Genomic DNA, 20,346 nt, shown 5'->3' with positions numbered 1-20,346 from the left:
AAGTCCAGAAATAGACCCATCCACAAATGAACACAGAGTGTGGTAAAGAAATGCATTTCAAACTAAAGCAAATAGGAAATGTAGCTGGTTATCTTTGGGGCAAGGGACTTGGTGTGGGAGGATAGTGAGTGAGAGAGGTGCTGGGTTTTTTTTTTTTTGGCCATGCTGTGAGGCTTGCAGGATCTTAGTTCCCCACCAGGGATTGAACCCGGGCCCTCGGCAGTGAAAGCACAGAATCCTAACCACCTAACCGCCAGGGAATTCCCTGATTTTTCATTTTGTATCTTTCAGGATGGCTTGACATTTCCAACCCTACTATGTATTATTCTTTTTTTTTTTTAATGTCAGCAAATTTTACGTCAGTATATGTTATCTAGAGATTTTGATTCCTCTTGGGTTTTCTCCTTTGTACTTCTCTGTTTAAAGGGAAATCTAATAAGTGTTATAAAACTAATAATAAAATGATATATAACAAACTGTTGAGCCCAGGGGAGGGCTCTCACCTTTTATGTCATACATTTCCATGACATTTGGACTACTCTGCTTCCTCCTACTCCTCTTTTTTTAAAATTACAAAAAAATTTTTTTAATTTTTAGATTACAAGTATGACTTTCAAAATCAAGAAGAGAGGAAATGAATTTTGAACAAAATAAACAAACCAGTGCAGAAGTGATGGATTACTCACTAAACAGGACTGGACAACTGGCTCACCATTTGGAAAAAATAAAGTTAGATTCCTACCTTACACCGAAATAAACCTCAGATGGCTTAAAGATTTAAATGTTGGAAGTTAAACCAGAAAAGAATTCTAATCCATATACAATTTTAGGATAGGCAATAATTTTCTAAGACAATGTCAAACGAACAGATTGATGAATATGACAACAAAAATATGTCAGGTTTCTTTCCATCAAAACAAAATAAAGGTCAAACTGCTGCAAAAAAAAAAAAAAAAAAAAAAACCAAGATAGCTACGTAACAAAGAATCAAGAGTTTCAATATATAAAGAGCTCTTACAAAAATTCCCACCCATAATTTTTTTTTTTTTTTTTAACCTAAGCCAAGAATAGAGGGAATCTGACCACAGCGAAACCTGAGTTTCCTGGGGCAGGTGGGGACGGCAGGTGGAGGTGGGGACGGTAAGGCTGAGCCAGAGGGTTCCTTCTGATGGGAACAGGGAGAGCTCAGTGGAGCAACTCTGGGGCCAGGTTGGGTGCCCTCCATGTGGCAGGGGTTCCCTGCGCACCCTGGCATCCACAGTCCTATCTGGCGCCAGCTTCTTCTCCAGCCCAGCCTGCCACACACCTGCCCCGCCCAGCACATCTAACATTTCCCCATTCCTTCACACACATCAGGCACTTCCCATTTCCATGACTTTTGCAAATGCTGGCGCCTTTGTCTGGATCATCCCTCTCTCATCTCTATCGGAAAAATACACCCAACGGCTCCCTGAAGTCTCAGCTCAATGTCCCCCGTCCTGCATAATTATCTTTGATCCACCCAGCCTCCCAGGGGTCTCGCTTCAGGCTCCTGCAGCACCAGCCCATCATTCCATCCACCGAATCGTGCTTTTCTGCTTACCTGTCCTGGTCCCCTGCTAGATGACAGGGGTCTCCCCGGGCTCCCGCTCCACGACTCCGGGTCTGCCGTGGGGCAGGTGTTCAGCTAATACTGCACGAACAGATGAATCGTACCACGGGTACAGAGCAGAGCACTTGACCTAACACGCCCCACGCTAGGTTAGTGGAGCTTCAGGGTAAGTCATTTCCTAAAACAGAACAACTTTATTAACAATAGGGACACAGATCCTTTGACTATTATGTAATTATACACAATTATATAACACATTAAAAATACATTGAAAGAGAGGTGCCTAGTTACAGTTAGAGCAAAAGAAAGACACCCACCAAGGGGAACGCACTTGAGCTACTGAAAGCCATTGCTGAGTCCGACAATCATGGCTTCATACCAGATCTATGCCAGGCTCCCCCTTCCCCTTGAGATACCCATGGTCTCGGGGCAGGGTGGCCGAGGGGAGAGAAAGAGCTATGATAGTGACACGCCCAAGTTTTGTGGTGTCACAGGAAGGAAGTGCTGTCTGTGCGCGTGGGATGATTACAGCTCTCAGGGTAGATATGGGGGACCGTGTGACGCTCAAGGCCCCCAACAGTGTGCGTTATGGTAATGGTACTGGGACGTGAGCTCACAAGGGCGGAGGTTTTTGTCTATTTGTCCACTGCTGAATGTCCAGCATCTGGAACACCATCTGGCGCAGACTAGACCTTCAGTAAATATCTGTTGACTGAATGACGGGAGATAGTCCCGGCACAGTGTCTGGAGATGGTGCCGAAGTCACCTCTGGGTCTCCCTCTGCTGAATCCTACTGAGTTAGATCACGGGGCTGTTTTCGCTGGAGGCTCAGCCTGCAGAGAACCCAGCTCGGAGGGAGCAGGGGGCAGGCTGGATCTGGGGCGGGGGAGCAGGGGGGAGGCGGAGGCACCTTCAGAGTTTGACAAGGAGGCTCGCAGGGGGCCCGGGTGCCTGCAGCTGGGGGCAAGGACCACAAAGGCAGGCGGGCAAAGGGAGGAAGGAGCTCAGAGGGGGCAGCTCCAGGGACTGGGCCTGGGCAACAGAAGCTGGCAGGATGCTCTACCAGCCCCACGGCCCGGGCCTGGAGATAAAACACACAGAGAGGACAGCAGCCTCTGAGGGATCAATAAAGAGGACGTGCCTCCAGGCTCTGAGCACCGTAACAAGAACTTGAACTTAGGGCTCAAAAACATTAGGTTCATCCCGTTGGCGAGCGACAGAGCCAGGACTCAACCTCACGTCTTTATAATTCGAGAGCCTGACCTTTTTTCACTCTGCTAAAAAAAAAAGCAAGGCCACTGGCACAAGGCGAGCGTGGAGCCTGAGGCCAGAGCCAGGCTTTGGTCTGGGTCAGCATCGCACCAGACCTGGGGGCAGAGCCACGGGGTGTTCTGGGGACAGGGCCAGACCAGGGCTGGGGGTCGGAGTGGCTTTCTGGGCTCTGAGACAGTAACCCAGGGTTGGTGCAGGGCCTGCTGGCGCTCCCACTCCGCCCTCCATCCCTGGCCCCGCCTGACCTTCCTCCCCGGGGGTGAGGAACAGAACGGAGTGGGCCTGGCCCTTATCCTGGAGGAGCTGCAGCTGCTCCTGCAGCCCCATCCCAGCACACAAAGGCGCCTTCTTTCCCAGCATGAGGTCTTGATTTCATGTTGCCCTGAGTCCAAAAGCTCCTCTGAAGGAAGTGGTTCCCTCCCAAGGGGTGTGTGTGTGTGTGCGCGCGCGCGCACGTGTGTGTGTGTGTGTGTGTGTGTGTGCGCGCGCGTGTGTGTGCTGGGTGTGAGGGAGCTGGGTCATCAGGGTGGTCAGACCCTCTCCCTCCTCCTAGGTGTGGCCTGGAACTTCTCAATATGCATCCTTTGTGTGTATGCACGTGCATATGTGTGTGTGCGGGTCTGTAAGTGTGAACACGTTTGAGCACGTCTCTGCAGTGTCTGTACATGTGCCTGTGCATATTTCTGTATACACAGCACATGCCTGTCCATGTCTGCATGCCTATGGAGCTGTGTAACCAAGTCCGTAACCAAGTACTTTTGGGGGTGTGTGTGTGTGTTTCATGTGTGTCTACACAAGACACCTGGGAGCAGGCCCCCATCTCTGCTGCCCCTGGCCATGCCTCCCCAACCCTCACCTCCGCCCTGAACGTGTGCAAGCCTCCTCCCCACCCGCAAGCCCGCCTCTGCGTTTGTCTGGGAACCACCTGGCCCCTTTCAGCTCCAGGAGGAAGACAGGTTAGTACAGCTTGGCTTGTCCCATACATACTTTCCCAAAGTTCCCTGGATCCCAGCCGAACTCTATAAAAAGGCTCTTGGGGAATAGCCGAACAGGAAGGTAGAGACCCTGCCGAGGGGCCTCAGGACCCCCGCTCCAAGCCCCAGGAGGAAATGGAAGCATCAGTCAACGGAGCTTCAGCCAGAGAGAGGGCCTCGAGTCCTGAGGCTGAGCCTAGACTGAGGACCCTCCACCCGCAGGGAGAGGGACACATCATCTCAGGGCAGCAGAGCTGGCAGGGACCCCAGGAATCCCACTGAGCACAGGGAAGGAGAGACCCAGAGAGGTGCGCTGGGCCGTTCAGAAACTGAGTCCCTTCTGAGAATCCTGCTGCCCCCGGAGACCCTTCTGTGGATAAACTCTGGGCCCTCCCACCGTCAGGGAGGTGGGCACTGCTCCCGCTCTCTCTCGGCCTTGCAGGGAGGCTCCGTGGCCTGGCTGTGCTCTCTGCTCTTGGCCTGCAGAGAGCTCACAGCCACCGGGCTCCAAGTCGGTCAGTGGGCGTTCGAGCAGCCCCCGCATCACAGGGCGGGGTTTACTCAGCACCCACTTGACTTGGGGTGCGGGGCCCTTGGGCTGCTTCCTCCCAGCCCCTCAGAGCACAGTGGGCGGGTGGGCTTTCTGCACTGCTCTCCCCCCACCGATATCCAGGCCCCATCTTCTATCGGCGCAGGGCTCTGGCTGGTGTCCTGGGTGTTGGGAGGAGGGGTGTCCAATGGGGGCAAGAAGGTCTGACCCCAAGTGAAGCCTGGGGCACAGGCGACAGCCACTCTCACTGTCAGTGCATGGGGACGTGTTGCTGCTGCTGGGGGTGCCACAGCCACGCGGGAAGGGCAGCCCCACGGGCCCCCAGGGAGGAGGCCAGAGGTCTGCAGGGCTGACATCGCATCCTGCTGCCGAGAGCCAGCTGGGCTCCAGGAGCTTCCCCGCCGGTCCCCACTGACAGACCCTCCTCTTGCCCTCAGGAATCTTTTTCTAGATGGGGCGAGGGGCGGTATGGGATGCTTTGCTCTTACCTGTCCCATTGTGTCCAGGCAGGGGCTGCTTGTGAAAGTCAAAAGACAAGAGGAGATTCTTTTCTTTCCTTTCCTTTTCTTTTCTTTTTTCTTTTCTTTCCTTTCCTTTTCTTTTCTTTTCTTTTTCTGCTCATTGTCATATCAAATCCCTGAGAAATGAGCACAGACCCGCTGACTGGCTTAGCACGAAAGGGAGGGGAGCCAGAGGGCGCAAAGAATAATCGAGAACCCCAAATCACAAGGTCAGATGTGAAGAACATTCCCCCCCATAGTCGAATGGGCAGAGACAGTGCCACTTTGGATGGAGGTCTTATCTCCCAACTCCTGCTGCTTACGAGGCTGGGGTGCCGGGGCCAGCGGAGCCAGGGGGCGGGCGGTGGACCATGGCTGCTCCCTGGGCCTGTTCGGGATGGTGGGCCGTGTACTGAGAGCACAGCTCCAAACCCCCCCATACCCCAGTCCACGGTGGGGGGCTGCGTCTGCATCCCCTCCCTGAATGGAGGCTAATCATCTCCAACTTGTCTAGGGAAAGGAAGGAAGTGGCCACAGGAGCTCAGCTGGCGGGAACTCCTCACCAGGCCCCCCGCCCTCCAGCTGTCTCTCAGATGCACACGCACGCCAGGAGGACAAGTTGAGGGCCCTTTCCCTAGGGACACACAGCTTGCTTCCCGATGGGGAGACTTGACAAGGGACCGCTGTGAGAGTTGGAGGGTCTCCCAACTGTGGGCCCGGGGACTGGGCTTGGGGGCTTTCCTCAGCCCCCTATGATCCACCTGAGAGGCCTGCACATCCCCCCACCCCAGTCCCCCCGAAGGCATTCACTGGGGATTTGGCAGCCCCCCTGGCTCTTTGCCAGCCTGGAACGTTTGGGATCTGTGAATGGAAAAGCCTGGATCAGAGCTGGAGTGGGGATGGGGGAAGGGGTGGGCCGTGGGACCGGGATCTTGCTCTCCCGGTCGGGCCTCCTCTCGGTCAGAGGCTTAACACCTCTCCAGTCTCCTCTCATCACTGCCTGCAAGCTTGGCTTGGACCCCTCCCCCATCCTGCTCTCCTCCCCCACTCACACCCGCAAGGTGGCCGCAGGTGAGATCACTCACTCTTTCTAAGACCCTGAGGATTCTCAGGAACCTGCATGCGCTGGGGGATGGAGAAGGGTGAGGCCCAAGTATCAACACGACAGGCACACACACCCAGCCAGGACCCTAGCTCCAGGGGCCCAGTGATGAGACGGAGGAGACTTCGCATGGCTGCTTCAGTCCAGGGGGTGGGAGTGGGTCCCATCAGATGTTGGCAGGTCCCCAGGGCCGCCCCATGTGCGACTGCAGTGCCTTCCTGGACATTCGGGGTGGGGGGAGCTCAGTCCTCCGGGGGCTGCTAGCTGCCAGCACTGCACCGACGTGAGCTCCGGAGCCTCTCCTCGTGTCCTGCTTCTGAGAGCCAGCTGAACACCCCAGTGGGGGACAGGATAGTCACCTCCCTTAAAACACATCCTGATTCTGCTTTCTCACATGTCACCTGGGGGCTGTATCGGGAGCCTGACAGCGCCCATGGCTCTGCCATCGCTCAGGTAGCAGACTTGTTCCCAGCGCCCTGGATCCAGCCCGTCGACAGACATTTGTCTGCCCCTGGAGTTTCTGAAAAATCTGAACTTATTGCATACACTTAAAAATCTGGGGATTCTATACAAATATCTGAATTTCCATCCTCTGTTGAAAAACAATCACGGTATCGGGCAACACAGAGCCCCAATTCCTCTATGGTACCAACTGGCTGCAGCTGGTAGCCGCTGCCCCTTAGTCAGGGTAAGAGGTTTCCAGTTGCCATTGGTCTTACGTTTAAGTCTTAAATCTTAAATTTATTGCCTTAACTCTGGCCCGTGTCACTCATGTATGTCACCTGCCTCACCCGGGAGGCATGCGAGTTTACGAACACTGCAATATATTGAATAAAAGGGCCGGCCCATGAGCCACTGAGGTCTCCCCAGAGGGACGCACACCTGTTTCTTAGTTCTCCTTGGGCATGGCCATTCAGGTCGGGACACATGCCCACAGCTCTCTGTTTTTTCCATCACTGTGAAAAGCACCCAGCACGGCTCTCTTCACCCAAGAGTCATCCTCCCAAAAAAGGATGGAGGCGGATGGGGCTTGACTTATTCTAGGTAAACCCTCGGCACAGCTTTAAAACTCCTTTCTACACTTTTGCCCACTTGCATTGATGTCAAACTTACTAGGAAGCCATTAGCCGAATCGCCCATCTTCCTCCCCTGAAAACTGCGGCACTTCCTCCCTCCCGTGCCCTCCCCCCTGTCATCGCCCACGTCTGCGCCCCGGCAGATGCTCCCCACACACAATCCATGCTGGCCGGCAGGAGCCTTGGATCCATTCAGTGTCTCACGTCCCTCTGCCTGGTGCTGGGTCAGGAGAGGGCAACGTCCGGCAGATTCGGTAGTTCTGTGGGTCAGTCCTGTCCCCCAACCAGACTCTGAGGCCCCCAGCAGCAGGGTGGTGCCTGATCTGATCTGTGTCCGGAGCACAGCCCAGCCTGCCGCACAGCAGGACGGGCCGGAAGTCCCCAGGCAGTGTCCTAGGGCCCCGTGCCTTTGGGAGGCCAGTTCACCAGCTCTCTTGTCACAAGACGGTCGAGCTGGCCGTGGGCTGGGGCCCTTTGAGGTGTGCCGGCTGCCCTTAGTCACAACGTGGGAGGGTGTGTGACGGGAACTCACTTGTCCCTGAAGAGACTTGGTCCCAGCTGCTCTTTCCTGTTTCCTCTGAACTCGGCTTCCAGGATGTGGCTGCCAGTGAGCCTTGGCTAGGGCACCCGCCGGCGGCTCCCAGCCACTGCTGCCTTGCACTCAGCTCCCCGCATCTGGTCTTCCTGTTGCCTGAGCTCCGGGTGGGACCACGACCCAAGCTGGCTCGTCCGCCAGGCCCATCTTCAGCCCACACTGCAGAGAGTCAGCCCACAGCCCCTGACGGAGGACCGTCCTGGGGGCCCCTTCCCACGGCGTGGGTGGTTTTGCATTCTCGTCCTTAACCCACATCGTGTGTCTCCCTCTGCCTGTGTCCTCCGAACGCGCGTCTTCCTGCCCTTGTTGGGTCCTTTCTCTAAAAATTCCTTCTCTATCGCTGGCAGCTTCACATCTGTCCTCTGGCTTCCTTCTTCTTTGCCCCAAATAGGACATGGCATGGAGGAGAGAGAGGGCAGGACAGGCGGTTCTGACTTTTCCTCTGAAGTGAAAGGATGCCCTGGGGGTTTGGAGGCGGAAACTCGAGACGGGCCCCAAGTCCAGCACTTCTTTGAAGTCTGTTTTATCTCAGAAGTAGATGTCACTCTTCTATACTAGTGTATGGTTCATATTTATACAAAACCACGTTTGAATTAATATAAAAATACTTTAAGTGACTTGGTTTTTGCACTGAATCTGTGAATACAATGGATGCTCCAGGACAGGAGTCTGCAAGCTTTTTCTGTAAAGGGCCACAGAGCAAATATTTTCAGCTTTTCAGGCCACGTGGCTCTGGAACAGCCATTCAAGCCCGCTGTGTGGGGTGGAGCCAGCCCTGGACAGTACGTAAAGGAACGTGGCTGTGCTCTAAGAAAACCTCGTGGTCTCTGAAACCTGAATTTGGTATGCTTTTCATGGGTCGTGAAATAGTATTCTTTTGACTTTCCCATTATTAAAAAACATAAAAGCCCATTCTTGGTGTGTGGGCTGTACCAAACCAGGCGATGGGCTGGGCTCTAGGAAGACTGGGGGGGGCTTGCGCTTTTGGATTCAGACGCCCCTCTAGGTTGCTGTCCTTCCACTCAAGGTGCCACTGGAGGAGGTGACAACCACCTGGGCCTCGTCCTCGTCTGGGGAACACGTTTCGGATGAGATCATGGGCGTCGAGGCCTGGCACAGTGGGCCGCAGAGCAGGCAGCGGGAGGTGGTGCTGGGGACCACCTTAGCGGACGTGAGGCTGGGCCTCGCGGGGGAGGGGAGGAAGGTCACCAGGGCCTGGTGGGTGCAGACGGCACCCTAGGGTGAGAGGCGAGCAGTTTTCACACTAAAAAGCCAGACCGAAGCTCTCGCGGTTGGGGTTTCTGGTCCTGCTTTCCAGGTCCTTAGTCAAAGCTTTGGAGATGGTCTGTTTGCAAGTTGCCTCAGCAAAAAAAAAAAAAAAAAAGTACAGTTTGGGAATTCCCTGGCGGTCCAGTGGTCAGGACTCCTCGCTTTCACTGCCGAGGGCATGGGTTCAATCCCTGGTTGGGGAACTACCTGCAAGCCAAGTTGCCTCTCTCCTCTTAGCCTCAGAGGACTCCTCCCCTCCCCCCAGACCCTTCTGGCTGAGCAGTTACACAACCCCCTGCCAGCCTTCTTTTCCACCTTCTAAGGCTGGATGCCTCCCCTTGGACCCAGGCTGGGAAGTCCAAGCACCCAGACGCCATGACCGCCCCCAGGCTTGCACAGCAGGATGGGAAGGAAATGCCTTCTTTCCTGGGTGACCTGGCTCCTCTGGCCTCAGGGCTGGCCACTGTAGCCAGGGGGCCGCACGGGCCAGATCAGCCCCTCTCCCCTTGCTCATCATCCCTGTGTACTGCTGTTTTACAAACCTGCACTGAGGGTTAGCCTCCTCCATGCCTCAGACTAGATGCCCACCCTGACTCCATTATTGGCCAGTTTATGGCTCTGGAATTGGTTTCTCTGTGTCCCCAGATCCCTTGCCATTTATCAGCTGGGTGATTGGGTGTTACTTAGCCTCTCTGGGCCTCAGTTCTCTCATCTGTAAAATGGGTGTAACCTCAGTGTTACTGTGGGGATTGGGAATATGGCCATAAAGCACAAGCCCCACTCAAAGAAGTTCCTAGTAAATGTGCATCATTACATTAAGGGACCGGAGAAAACAGGATGCCTGGTCCCTTAGTGGTTTGAAATCTAGATAAACCAAAAACACCTTAGCATAATTACCTACCAGATATTGCATGGGATATACGTGTACCAAGAATATTAGTTTATCTGAAATTAAAATGTAACTGGGTGTCTTTTTTCCCCTAAATCTGGCAACCCTACCCCAACGGAGGCTACACAGACCCGGGAGCTGCCCTGTCCCCCAGCCCCACAATAGTCTCCTCACCCCTTTAGTTCACTCTGATCAACGGGCTTGCGTGAAAAGGCCCCTTCTTGGGCTTCCCTGGTGGCACAGTGGTTGAGAGTCCGCCTGCCGATGCAGGGGACGTGGGTTCGTGTCCTGGTCCGGGAAGATCCCATGTGCCGCGGAGCGGCTGGGCCCGTGAGCCATGGCCGCTGAGCCTGAGTGTCCGGAGCCTGTGCTCTGCAACGGGAGAGGCCACAACAGTGAGAGGCCCGCGTACCACAAAAAAAAAAAAAAAAAAAAAAAGGCCCCTTCTTTCCTGTGTGTAGGGTCATAGGGACAGAGGCAGTCAGAAAACCTGTTTCCTGCAGGTGCTTTGAGTCCAACCACAGATCTACTCTGTACTCGCCTCAGGGCTTGGAGCAAGATTCTCCTCACCCTTAATTCCCCTGCTACACCCCTAATTTAACTATCTTATCGTTCAGGGACTGGCAATCCTCACCTCCCCAGCTATTTAAAAGGAGTAAAGGTACATGACTCAAATATAACAAGCAGTTGCACGCACTTGACATTTATCATTTCCATCAACCCCATCAACAACCCTATAGGTTCAAGTTATAATTAGCCCTGTTCTACAGAGGAAACTGAAGCTTAGAGAAGGTGGGAATGCTGCTCCTGCCTCGGCCAGGGGAACCACAGCTCTTCCAGGGCCTCCACGCTCCTCCCCCCGCCCCCATCCTAGTTGCTCCCTTTGTCCTTTTGACCTTGGGAGCTGGGGACACCAGGATGGGCTTCCACAGCACCAACTTCAGTCATTTCCAAACGCATCGCGGGGAACACCTTCCTCACGGGAGCCGGTACTTTATTCATCCCTTTCCCTCATTTCCTATCTTACCCCACGGATACCCCGCTGAGCGTGGATTACGAGGGTGGTCACGATGCCGGCCACTTGGTAGCACAAGCCGTGTGTCCTGAGGACCTGCCCGCACGCTCCTGTCCCTCGGAGACTGGGTTTTGAGTAGCCACGGTCCAGAACCCAGGTGATAGTCACTGAGCTGGGTGAACCCCACTGCTGACCTGAGAAAGAGGTCCTTTTGTGGTTTCTAGACCCGGCCAATGAACAGTAATTCTTGCAAGAAACCATTTTAAGGTATAAATGAATAGAGCATAAGGTTTTCCAGAGGGTAAGACACAACTGTTCCGTGTTTCCCGGTGCCAGTTTTCCCGAGCGTAATTCAGTCAGAGCTGGTCTCTGAGGCTGAGGGGTCCCAGACTAAGTATCACAAAGGTTGGAGCGTCCTGGCCTCAGGCTGGTGGGGTTGGGGGGTTGTCTATCCCAGCTCTGTTCTCTGTGGTTGAGATAGCTTTGCAGCCTCTCCGTTGGCTTTCGTGAGGCAGACTGGACGCCAGCATCCCTCTACCCAGCAACCAAGATGCTCTGAGGACAAATGAGGTCACTTATGGTAAACACGCACGAAACATTAAAACAGTAGCCCAACGTACATGACTAATTGTACTCTCCCACCCTCGTACGAGGAGGTAGAATCTACTGGGGCAGGCCTGGAGGTCAAGAGTGAAACCAAGACTCTTTACTACTTCCACCCAGGAGGGCTCCACAAATCTAAAGATCTACAAAGCAAGCTGTAGCAGAGGTCCGTCAGGCCTTCTGGAACCATGGCCCACCCACGCTCCAGGCTGTCCATCCACCACCTGTTGGTACCAGCAGGAGACCCAGCAAGGGTGAGGCAGGTGGGGCTCCTCAGGCTCAGCCTCACCGAGACTCTGGCACTTCCCTGCCAGCCTCACTGATGACTCCTGACACAGCGACCCAAAGCTGAGGATCACGAAGTTCTCACAAGCCGCAAGAACTTCGGCTACGGAGAGGCATTTCTGTGTTTTGGGGCCTGTTCCAACCCACAGAGGTTCCCTCTTGAAGCCCCAGGTGTGTGACCTGAGGTGGGGCCCATGAAATGGGGCTTAAGAGAGTGGAGGCATCAGCTGCGAGCGTTCAGGCCCCAAGTCTGGGGAGCAGGTGCGGTGCTGCACCCCCTTCTACGGCATCTGTTTTAACTCGGTGTTCTGGTAGCTCAAGAGATAAATCAAGCCAACCCTCCTGAACGATATTTAACAAGCCCCCAACAGGGTGCCCGGCATAAACTGGGCACCTAGGAAAGACAGTGGATTCCTGTGTGCATATGATGCCTTCATAAAAATGCCCAGGCAGCAAGAGACATCCACGTGCCACTGAAGTCCTCAAATAGAAATGTGACTTTTAAACTTTTTTTTTTTTTAAAATCCAGGATCAAGACCACAGACAATTTATTATGTAAGACATGGGGTGAAGAATGATCCAGGAAGGTTATGGCTGTGAGTGACATGGAATTAGATGAAAAGGCTCAAGTTTGCTGAAGAGAGTTTAAATTTGGCTTTTGCTCTTGGAAACGTCAAAATAATCATAAGAAGCACTTATGCCTTACAGAGCAAATAATCCACAGAGTGTCATTTTCATTTTGCAAACAGGGACACAATAACAGTCAAAGAGAAGCCTAAACACCCAGAGAGTTAACATACAGGTTCGATAAGATATAACACGGGATTTAGCATGCTGGTGGGTTTTTAAATCAAATCCATATTGAACCCTGTGACCTACTGTAGGCTCTAAGTGGAACCTGGGGAAAGCAGCTTTTCCATACAAAACAACGACAACAAAGAAAACCCAGGCTCTGCTGGATGTCTATAATACTCATTTGCAGTAAGGCTTTCAAGATACATGAATTTTTATAGCATTTGTATTTTAAGGATTTAGGGCAAATACAGTTTTTTTTCTACTTGATAAAAAGAAAATTAGTACTTAAAAGGTTCAAAAAATATATCAATTGAGTGATTTTTTTTTTACATAAATAAATTATATTGATTTTCAGGATTTAACAGCTGAAAAAACCTCTTCTGCTTCCACTGGAGGCAAAACTGAACAAAATGTTAGTTAAATAGAGAGAGCAGCATTTCTAAGAAATCTGTTGTCAGCATTAGAGATCATCTATGCTACAAAGATGTCATTAAATAGAATTTGTTCAATTACTGGATTCTTTCTTCTTATATGATCAGTTTATAGAATTTCTGATTTATAACTCTGATTCATAAAACTGGGACTCCAATTTTTGAAAATACAGCTGATTTTTTTTTTTCCGGCCACGATTTAACAGACTTCTTTGAGATGCTCATTTTGACATTTACATAATTTATAATCCCAAATGTATAAAAGACAATGACAAAAGCATCATAAATAAATAATGCAAACTGAAATAGTTATGTCAAATTTTTGGACCTTCTGATAAATTATAGCAAAACTGTAACAGAAAAAGTAAAAAATACAGTAAATTGTGACAACAAAAGGTGAAACTGGTACTAGTAACACTTCCAACATTTCTGACGGTCCTGCACAGCCCTGTGCCCCTGGGGACTGAACCACGAGCTTCTTTCAAGTCTCAGAGTGTGAACTGTGGGTGAAAAGTGACACCATCAGAAGGGAGGGACCACGTGGGAGGGCGAAGGAAAGCAGGTGAGGGTTGCTGGGGCCGGCGGGTTCTTGCGGGCCTGGCCTGGGCAGCTGAGGAAGAAGGGGGAATAATGTTAATTTGCAACACGGTCTCCACTAAATTGATGCTTTGGGATCTGGGTCCGACTGTAAAACATAAACCGAGTAGAGAAAAATCTGGAGAGAAGAAAAAAACTTTTCACAGTCGCATTCCAAGAGGTGGTACAAACCTCAAACCCTGGCGAGTCTAAGAGTGTTGAGGGACTGTTTGCTTTGCAGGCTCCAGAAAGAGCCTGATTCTTGGCGAAGGGGAGCGTGAAGTTAGGAGCCGAGAGGCCTGGCAGTGGCCAGAGCAGTCCCTAAGAGGCCTCGGCGGGGGCACAGCTAGTCGTGTGCAGTCCTCCACCCCCATCGTCGCCGGCAACGGCTCAAGGTGTGTACAGCTCTCTCGTACTGAGAACCCCCTGTTAACTTGGGAGAGGGGGGATGCGTGTGTATCAAGTAATGCCCCATCGGTATTTCTTCTTGCTGCAGGTGCCTGAAAACCCACAAAGGTGTTACTACCAGTAAGGTTTCTGTTTTAGAAAGAAATGAACATACGTGGTTTCAACCATTAATTATATACTTCTGCCTATCCTACTCGTTTAGTAATCATGATAAAACTGGGAAATATTTTAACTAAAAAATATGCACCAGCACTTCTTCCTCTGTGCTTTTTGGTTCCCCAACACATTCTTCCCATTCAGCACAGCTCATGGAAAAAAGAGCTGCTCTCTGCCTCTCCTTCGGCCCTTCTTCACTGGTAAATCCCTAGACGGTTTTCCTTTGCCATTTTTCCTCCTCAAATAAGTGGGAAACTTGGAAGAGAAGGGGGCAGGGCGTGTCCCCACGTCTGCACTAACTACGATTGCTGGAATGAACGACTGGGTAACGGAGTGAGGATTCTGCGCCTCCTACACTAGGTCAACGACACTTAGCTGATGACGTGGCAAGACCCTGTGACTATTAACATCTGTTACCATAGTTCTCAGACAGGAAATCAGGTAGGTAATAGTACTTATGGAAACACAGGTTCTTATGACAGTGAAGTGAGGGAAGTAACAAACCTTGATGGGATAAGAAACTTACAAGTCATAAGAATTTCTTCAATGAAAAAGTTCTAATTGGTGACACTGTTAGAGTCTTGGGGGCCCCCTTCGCCGGCCTGTGCTGCGTGTCCTCTCTCTGGAGGCGCGGGGGCCCTGGATTCGGGGCAGCTCTGGGCACCGCCCGGCTCCCTCTCCAACCCGGGTGCAGGCTCTGGGCTGGGGTCCGGGTTGTCCCCTTTTGTTTTCTTCCTCATCCTCTTCTGGCTCTCCAGACCTACTATTTCCGAGTGTCTGGCCTGCTGCATGGCCGGCAGAGCCATGCCCATGCCGGGGGAGACAAACATGGATGGGTAAATGAGTCCGGGGGACACTCCTGGGATGAGAAACGGGTTAAAAGCCACAGGACTACTCGTAGTTATTGGAGGTTCGGCCTGATCGGAAAATGGACTAGGACCGGGCTTGTCTTCGGCTGACGTGTCCGTTTTGACATCACGGCCGCTGGGCTGGTCTTCTGCAGTCTTTTCAGCCGCCGACGTGCCACTCTTCGTTGTGCTTGACAAAGGCGCTGGCACAGCCGAGGCGCAGGTGGTGGCCATGGGGGCATTGAGGAGCCCCCCGACCCCAAACATCTGCGGCACGGCGGCCATCCCCGGCAGCACCATGGGCAGCATGCTCAACGTGCTCTTGACCTCTTCGCCTGTGGGCATCGCTGCAAAGCTGGCCGGGAACCCCACCAGCCCCGTGAGGGGAATGCTAGGCATGTTTCTCATGTTCTGAAGTCCGACCAGGTCCATCCCGGCGATCAGGCCATTCATGAAGAGAGGTCCCATCCCGGAGGGGGAGTCCGCCACGAGGGCGGGAGCCTTCAGGAGCTCGCTCCGGGGCCGCCTGCCCCTCCGGCGGGGGCCTGAGTCTCGGAGAACAGGCTCAGGAAGGGTGTGATTGAACTTGTTTTCCGGGAGAAACCCCTGAAAAAGGACGAAGAGACACAAGATGCTGAAGGTTACTGGATGGCGGGTGAGCAGCTGGGGGCTCCTCACCGGCCTTTCCTGTCCGCCTGCCCACCCTGAGCTGCACAGCTCTGTGCCCCAAGGGCCCCTCCCTTGACGCTGAGAGCCTGAAACCACCGAGCCGCTTCCACTGTGCTCACGGTAGAGGGGCGCCCGCCCTGCGGAGTGGCTGCCGGAGCACTGGGAGCTGGAACCAGCCAGAGAGCTCAAGTCTTAGTCAAGACTTTCTTTTATCGAGGGATAACTGACATAATATTAGTTTCACGTGTAACATACAAAAAAGGACAACTTCATGAGTTTCCGTGTCATCCTTGCACAGGGCTGTGCCAGTCTTCTCTGCTTCACCCTGATCTGAGCGCGTGTGCCGCCGGGGCTGGCAGTCGGGACCTGCGGCTGCGACCCCTCGGCCAGACCCCACATTCGCCTCCCTCCTGACACAGGGCGGTTTTTAACTGAAGCCACAAAGCAGGGCAGGAGGATGGGGCTTGGGAGCAGGAAGATCTCAGTCCTGACCTAAGCCCCCAGCTGTGGGGGGAGAGAGGACAATGGCACCTAAGTCAGATCCTCAGAAGACGCCCCAGGTCTCTGCTTAAGAGGCAGTCACAGCGGCAGGTGAGTGGGCGACACGGGTCAAGCTCTCAGCGGGCTGCGTGCACGTGTGTGCACATCTGCCCCGACATGAGGAGTGGCTCAGATGCGCTGCTCCTCTCGGTAGTGAGGGTCTCAGCAGTGAGGGAAACTGGCCGTCGGAGGTGCTAAGGAAGGGGGTGGCGATACGGAAGAGCGGCAGGGCTCTCGGCTCTCTGCTCTTTTTGGCGGTAACACGAAACAAGCATCTGCCCTGTGTCAGGCGCTGGGCGACGGGCTCTGTGTGTAGGATCTCAGTTCGTCACCACGTCCACCCTACGAGTCGCTACTACTGCTACAGCCATTTTACAGGGAGTTCAGAGATTCATACACACGTGAAAAACGTGCACTTGAATGTTCCCAAGTCCCCAGGAATAATGCTATTTTTGAGGTCTTGTATTTGTCCTTCGAAGAATTTCCCAAAGAATATTAAAGAAAAACCAGGTCATCATGGGCAAAAAGCTTTACGATGGTGAACTTTGTTTGAGGAGAAAAGTCTTCTCAAAAGGCCTTGCTTTAGAAAAGCAGAAGAGGGAATTCCCTGGCAATCCAGTGGTTGGGACTCTGCACTTTCACTGCCGAGGGCCTGGGTTTGATCCCTGGTTGAGAAGGAATGAAGATCCCACAAGCCGCACAGCGTGGCCAAAAAAAAAAAAAAGAAAAGCAGAAGAGGAAGAAACCTCTGGAACCGTTGTGTTTAGTCACCTTTCTTTCTCACAAATCAAGAAGGGCAGGATTTGCCCCCAGGGCACAGTTGGTGAGTGACAGAGGCAGCAAGAACCCAGGCCCTGTGGCCCTAGCCCACCTGATTCTCACACGTGACCAGCCACTGACACTTTGAAAGCTGGTTTGTCCTCAGCTGCTGCTTGGGTCTGGGGATGATGCCTGGGGAGCTATTCCTGCTGGTTCCTGTCTCTAAAGAGAGACGGTTGGATGTGATGGACGGAGCCAGGCTAAAAGTATCATTTCTCACTGGTTTATCTTGAGCCCATCAGTGCAGATTGCCTCATTCTGGAGACCACAGCCTCAGGCCCCTGCTGGGAAGCCCATCTCAGCCCAGGGCCTGGCCACGGTAACCACCACTCGACTAACAGGCTTTCCAAGACCTGTTCCCTGTAGCCCAGCCACAGCCGAGAGCCAGGGGAAGGTCCCAGCTGTGTCTTTTCCCTTTATACTCCCAAATGCTCATCCTCACCCTCCTCATTACTCTCCAGTGGGAGGGCCTGTTCAATCTTAGAAGCCTTTCTGTTGGGAAGAAAAGGAACCTCGAACTTGATGAATAACACTTCCATCTTCTTTTCAAACAATCTGCTATATATAAAGCAGACGTTCTTTAACATGCTTTACTTTGAGCTCATCAGGGCATCTGGGGCTGGAGAGCTCACTTCGGGCAACCTGCATCCTGCAGGACCTTTGGTCCCTGTGGCCTTGCTCACCAAGTTCAAGTCGCACTCCTCAGGTACCAGGATGTCCCCACCCTTGTTGGGAACCACTGATATAGACAACGCTGGGCCCTTTCAGAACCGGGAACTTGCCCAGAAGGCCCAGGCTGGCTGCCTGCCCCGCTTCAGAGCGGGGGAGCAGCAGCAGAAAGGCCTGGCTGAGGAGAACAGTGCTTCATCCCCTGCACAGTGAGGCGAGCCGGCAGAGGAAGTCGGCCCCACCTCTTCCTGCGGGTGCAAGCATCACCCTAGCCAGCCCGTGGCTGCCCACCCAGGGCCGACACCCCTCCCAGCAGCTTGGCGACCACACACCGCGGGCAAGGCGGGCTTTGGCAGCTCTCCTTCTTGGTAATTACACCCTGGGAACTGACCTGCTTCCTCTTCCTGGGGAGGGTCTGGGGAGGGCAAGGAGAGGCAGACAAGAAGGGGCAGACGCTCAGCAACGCTGCAGGCGTGGATGACCGCACGGGCACTCCAACCCTAGAACATCTTTCTTCACCAATACACGGCAGCATTTATTCCAAAGCCTGCGTGTTCCAGCTCTAAAACTTAACTCCTGGGCGGAGGCAGAGAAGGAGGTGGTGACCAAAACCTACTTACTCCTCCCAGGAAGGTGAGTAGGCTCGGCCAACAAACATTCCCTGAGTGGAAAGAGGCCTAACAACCAAACGCAGTATGAGGACCCTGGTTTAAAAGTCCTAAAAACAAAACAAAGCAAACCAGAAACTAGCCCTGAAAGACATTTCTGGGACAAGTGGGGTAATCAGAATATGGGCTAGCTACAACATATTACTAATAATGACGTGTGTGATGGTGGTAATAGTGATGGGGGAAAACATTCTCAGGAGACACATGCTTAAGTATTTAGGGGTGACATGGCATCTCTGCAATTTACTGTCAAATGAATGGCTCAGCAAGAAACAAGCAAAAAAAACCCCCACTACACACAAGTATGTAAAACAAACATAACTTCACGTATAAAATAAGAGGCATGTGCGTGTGCGTACACACATGTAATGATGAGCGACCACTATGTGCCGGGCGGGCATCCCTTTTTTTTTTTTTTTTGGCTGTGTCGGATCTTTAGTTGCAGCACGTGGGATCTTCGTTGCGGTGCTCGGGTTTCTCTCTAGTTGCAGCGCTCGGGCTTCTCTCTAGTTGTGGTGTGTGGGTTTTCTCTCTCTAATTGTGGCACGTGGGCTCCAGGGGACATGGGTTCTATAGTTTGAGGCACGTGGGCTCTCTAGTTGAGGCGTGTGGCCTCAGTAGTTGTAGCGCATAGGCTTAGTTGCCCTGTGGCACATGGGATCTTAGTTCCCCGACCAGGGATCGAACCCGGTCCCCTGCATTGCAGGACAGATTCTTTACCACTGGGCCACCACGGAAGTCCCCCAGGGGGCATTCTTAAAGCTGAGTCCCGCGGCCTGACCGCAGCCTGTGTGATGCTGTCTGTGGGGCTTGGCTGCACACACGGCAGAAAAGGCTAAAGGCAGGAAGAAGTTCCTTGCGGGATCTGAATGTGTTTCTAGGAGAAATGGTAAGGTGTCTAGGGGATGGACACAGAGGGCAGCACACCCCAGAGGCTCCGGTCCCAAGGACCAGGCAGACGCGTGCTTTCTGTTCAGGCCTTACTGCAGGCAAAGGACCCCGAGGCAGGGCCTGAGTTCATTTAACAAAGGAGGGAAAGCACACCTCTGGTAAGAGGCTGGCTCATAAGGACAGCTCAGAAATGAGTTTTCTGGCAGGGGGTCAGCATCTGCAGGGGAGTGATGAACGTTAATTTCCAGAGAATGTGAGGGAAATTGTTAGACATGTAGAAAGAAATAAGAAAGTCAAGGGGGAAACCATATCCTTAAACCAAGAGGTCAGAGACTCCACCAAGTAAGGACTGGGGCTGTCTCCTGACAAAAGGAGAGCGAGGGGCCGAGAGAGACAGAGGGATGAGAACCGATGCGGAATCAGTCTGTACAGCACGAGCGGGTCTAACGTGTGGGTTCCAGAGGATAAAGCGAGAGGGGGGCAAAGGGCAGCTTTTCCAACGCGACAAACCTTCTAACAAGCAGTGGGCCCCAGCCATCCTCCCCGGTGGCCACAGCAGCCTGTGGGGATGAGCGAGGGCAGTGTTTGTCGGGCTGCTGGAGGAGTGACCCTCCAGGCGACCAAATCAGAAACAAGCTCCTTGGGAACATTAACGAGCAGGAAATGACTAGGGTGGGTGGTCTCTTGGAATTAAAAAAAGAAACGGCATCCAGGAAATCCCCCTAAGAAGGGAATTCATACCCAGGAAAGTCGTAGCTGGCAGAGCGCTAAGGAAGGCGTTCAGGAGAGCCTGCCAGTTCAGAAGACAACCCGGGGAAGGGCAGAGCCCCATGAGGATCCTCAGAAGCGCCCTATTTGGGCAGAGCGCACTTTGAGGAGGTTAAAGGCACATTTGTGTATCATCTGCCAAGCTCCACACATTTTCAGGTTGAAATGTTACCGCCCCCTAGAGGTTACGAGTTTTCTATTCCAAATTTGTACTCATCTGTAAACTATAATTAACTCAGATTCGTTCCACTACAAGTATCTGCAGATGTCTTTGAAGTCGCTTCCAGGCTCATGATTCTATAATAGGAAGAGGGCAATGCTTGGAGTCAGCTGTTTTTCATTGCCAGCGAGGATGGAATAGGAGGAAATGTCTTAAATGGTGGCCAG

At 52.8% G+C, this 20,346-nt stretch overlaps 1 protein-coding gene across 2 annotated transcripts in view; it reads right to left on the bottom strand.

The window, feature by feature from the left end:
* Positions 1-12,063: 12,063 nt before the first annotated feature.
* Positions 12,064-20,346, bottom strand: part of CHD6 (chromodomain helicase DNA binding protein 6) — a 212,812-nt gene continuing 204,529 nt past the window's right edge. For both annotated transcript variants that reach the window (XM_079946401.1, XM_079946400.1), the window contains one exon: positions 12,064-15,541. In XM_079946401.1, coding sequence (XP_079802527.1) covers positions 14,645-15,541 — 897 coding nt within the window. In that variant the 3' untranslated portion in view covers positions 12,064-14,644. The remainder of the gene's footprint in view (positions 15,542-20,346) is intronic.

This window comes from Stenella coeruleoalba (genome assembly GCF_951394435.1).
Source record: "Stenella coeruleoalba genome assembly, chromosome: 15".
In the NCBI taxonomy this organism is placed as follows: Eukaryota; Metazoa; Chordata; class Mammalia; order Artiodactyla; family Delphinidae; genus Stenella; species Stenella coeruleoalba.
Note: the sequence above shows the minus strand (reverse complement) of the source record. Positions and strands in the feature narration are given on the sequence as shown.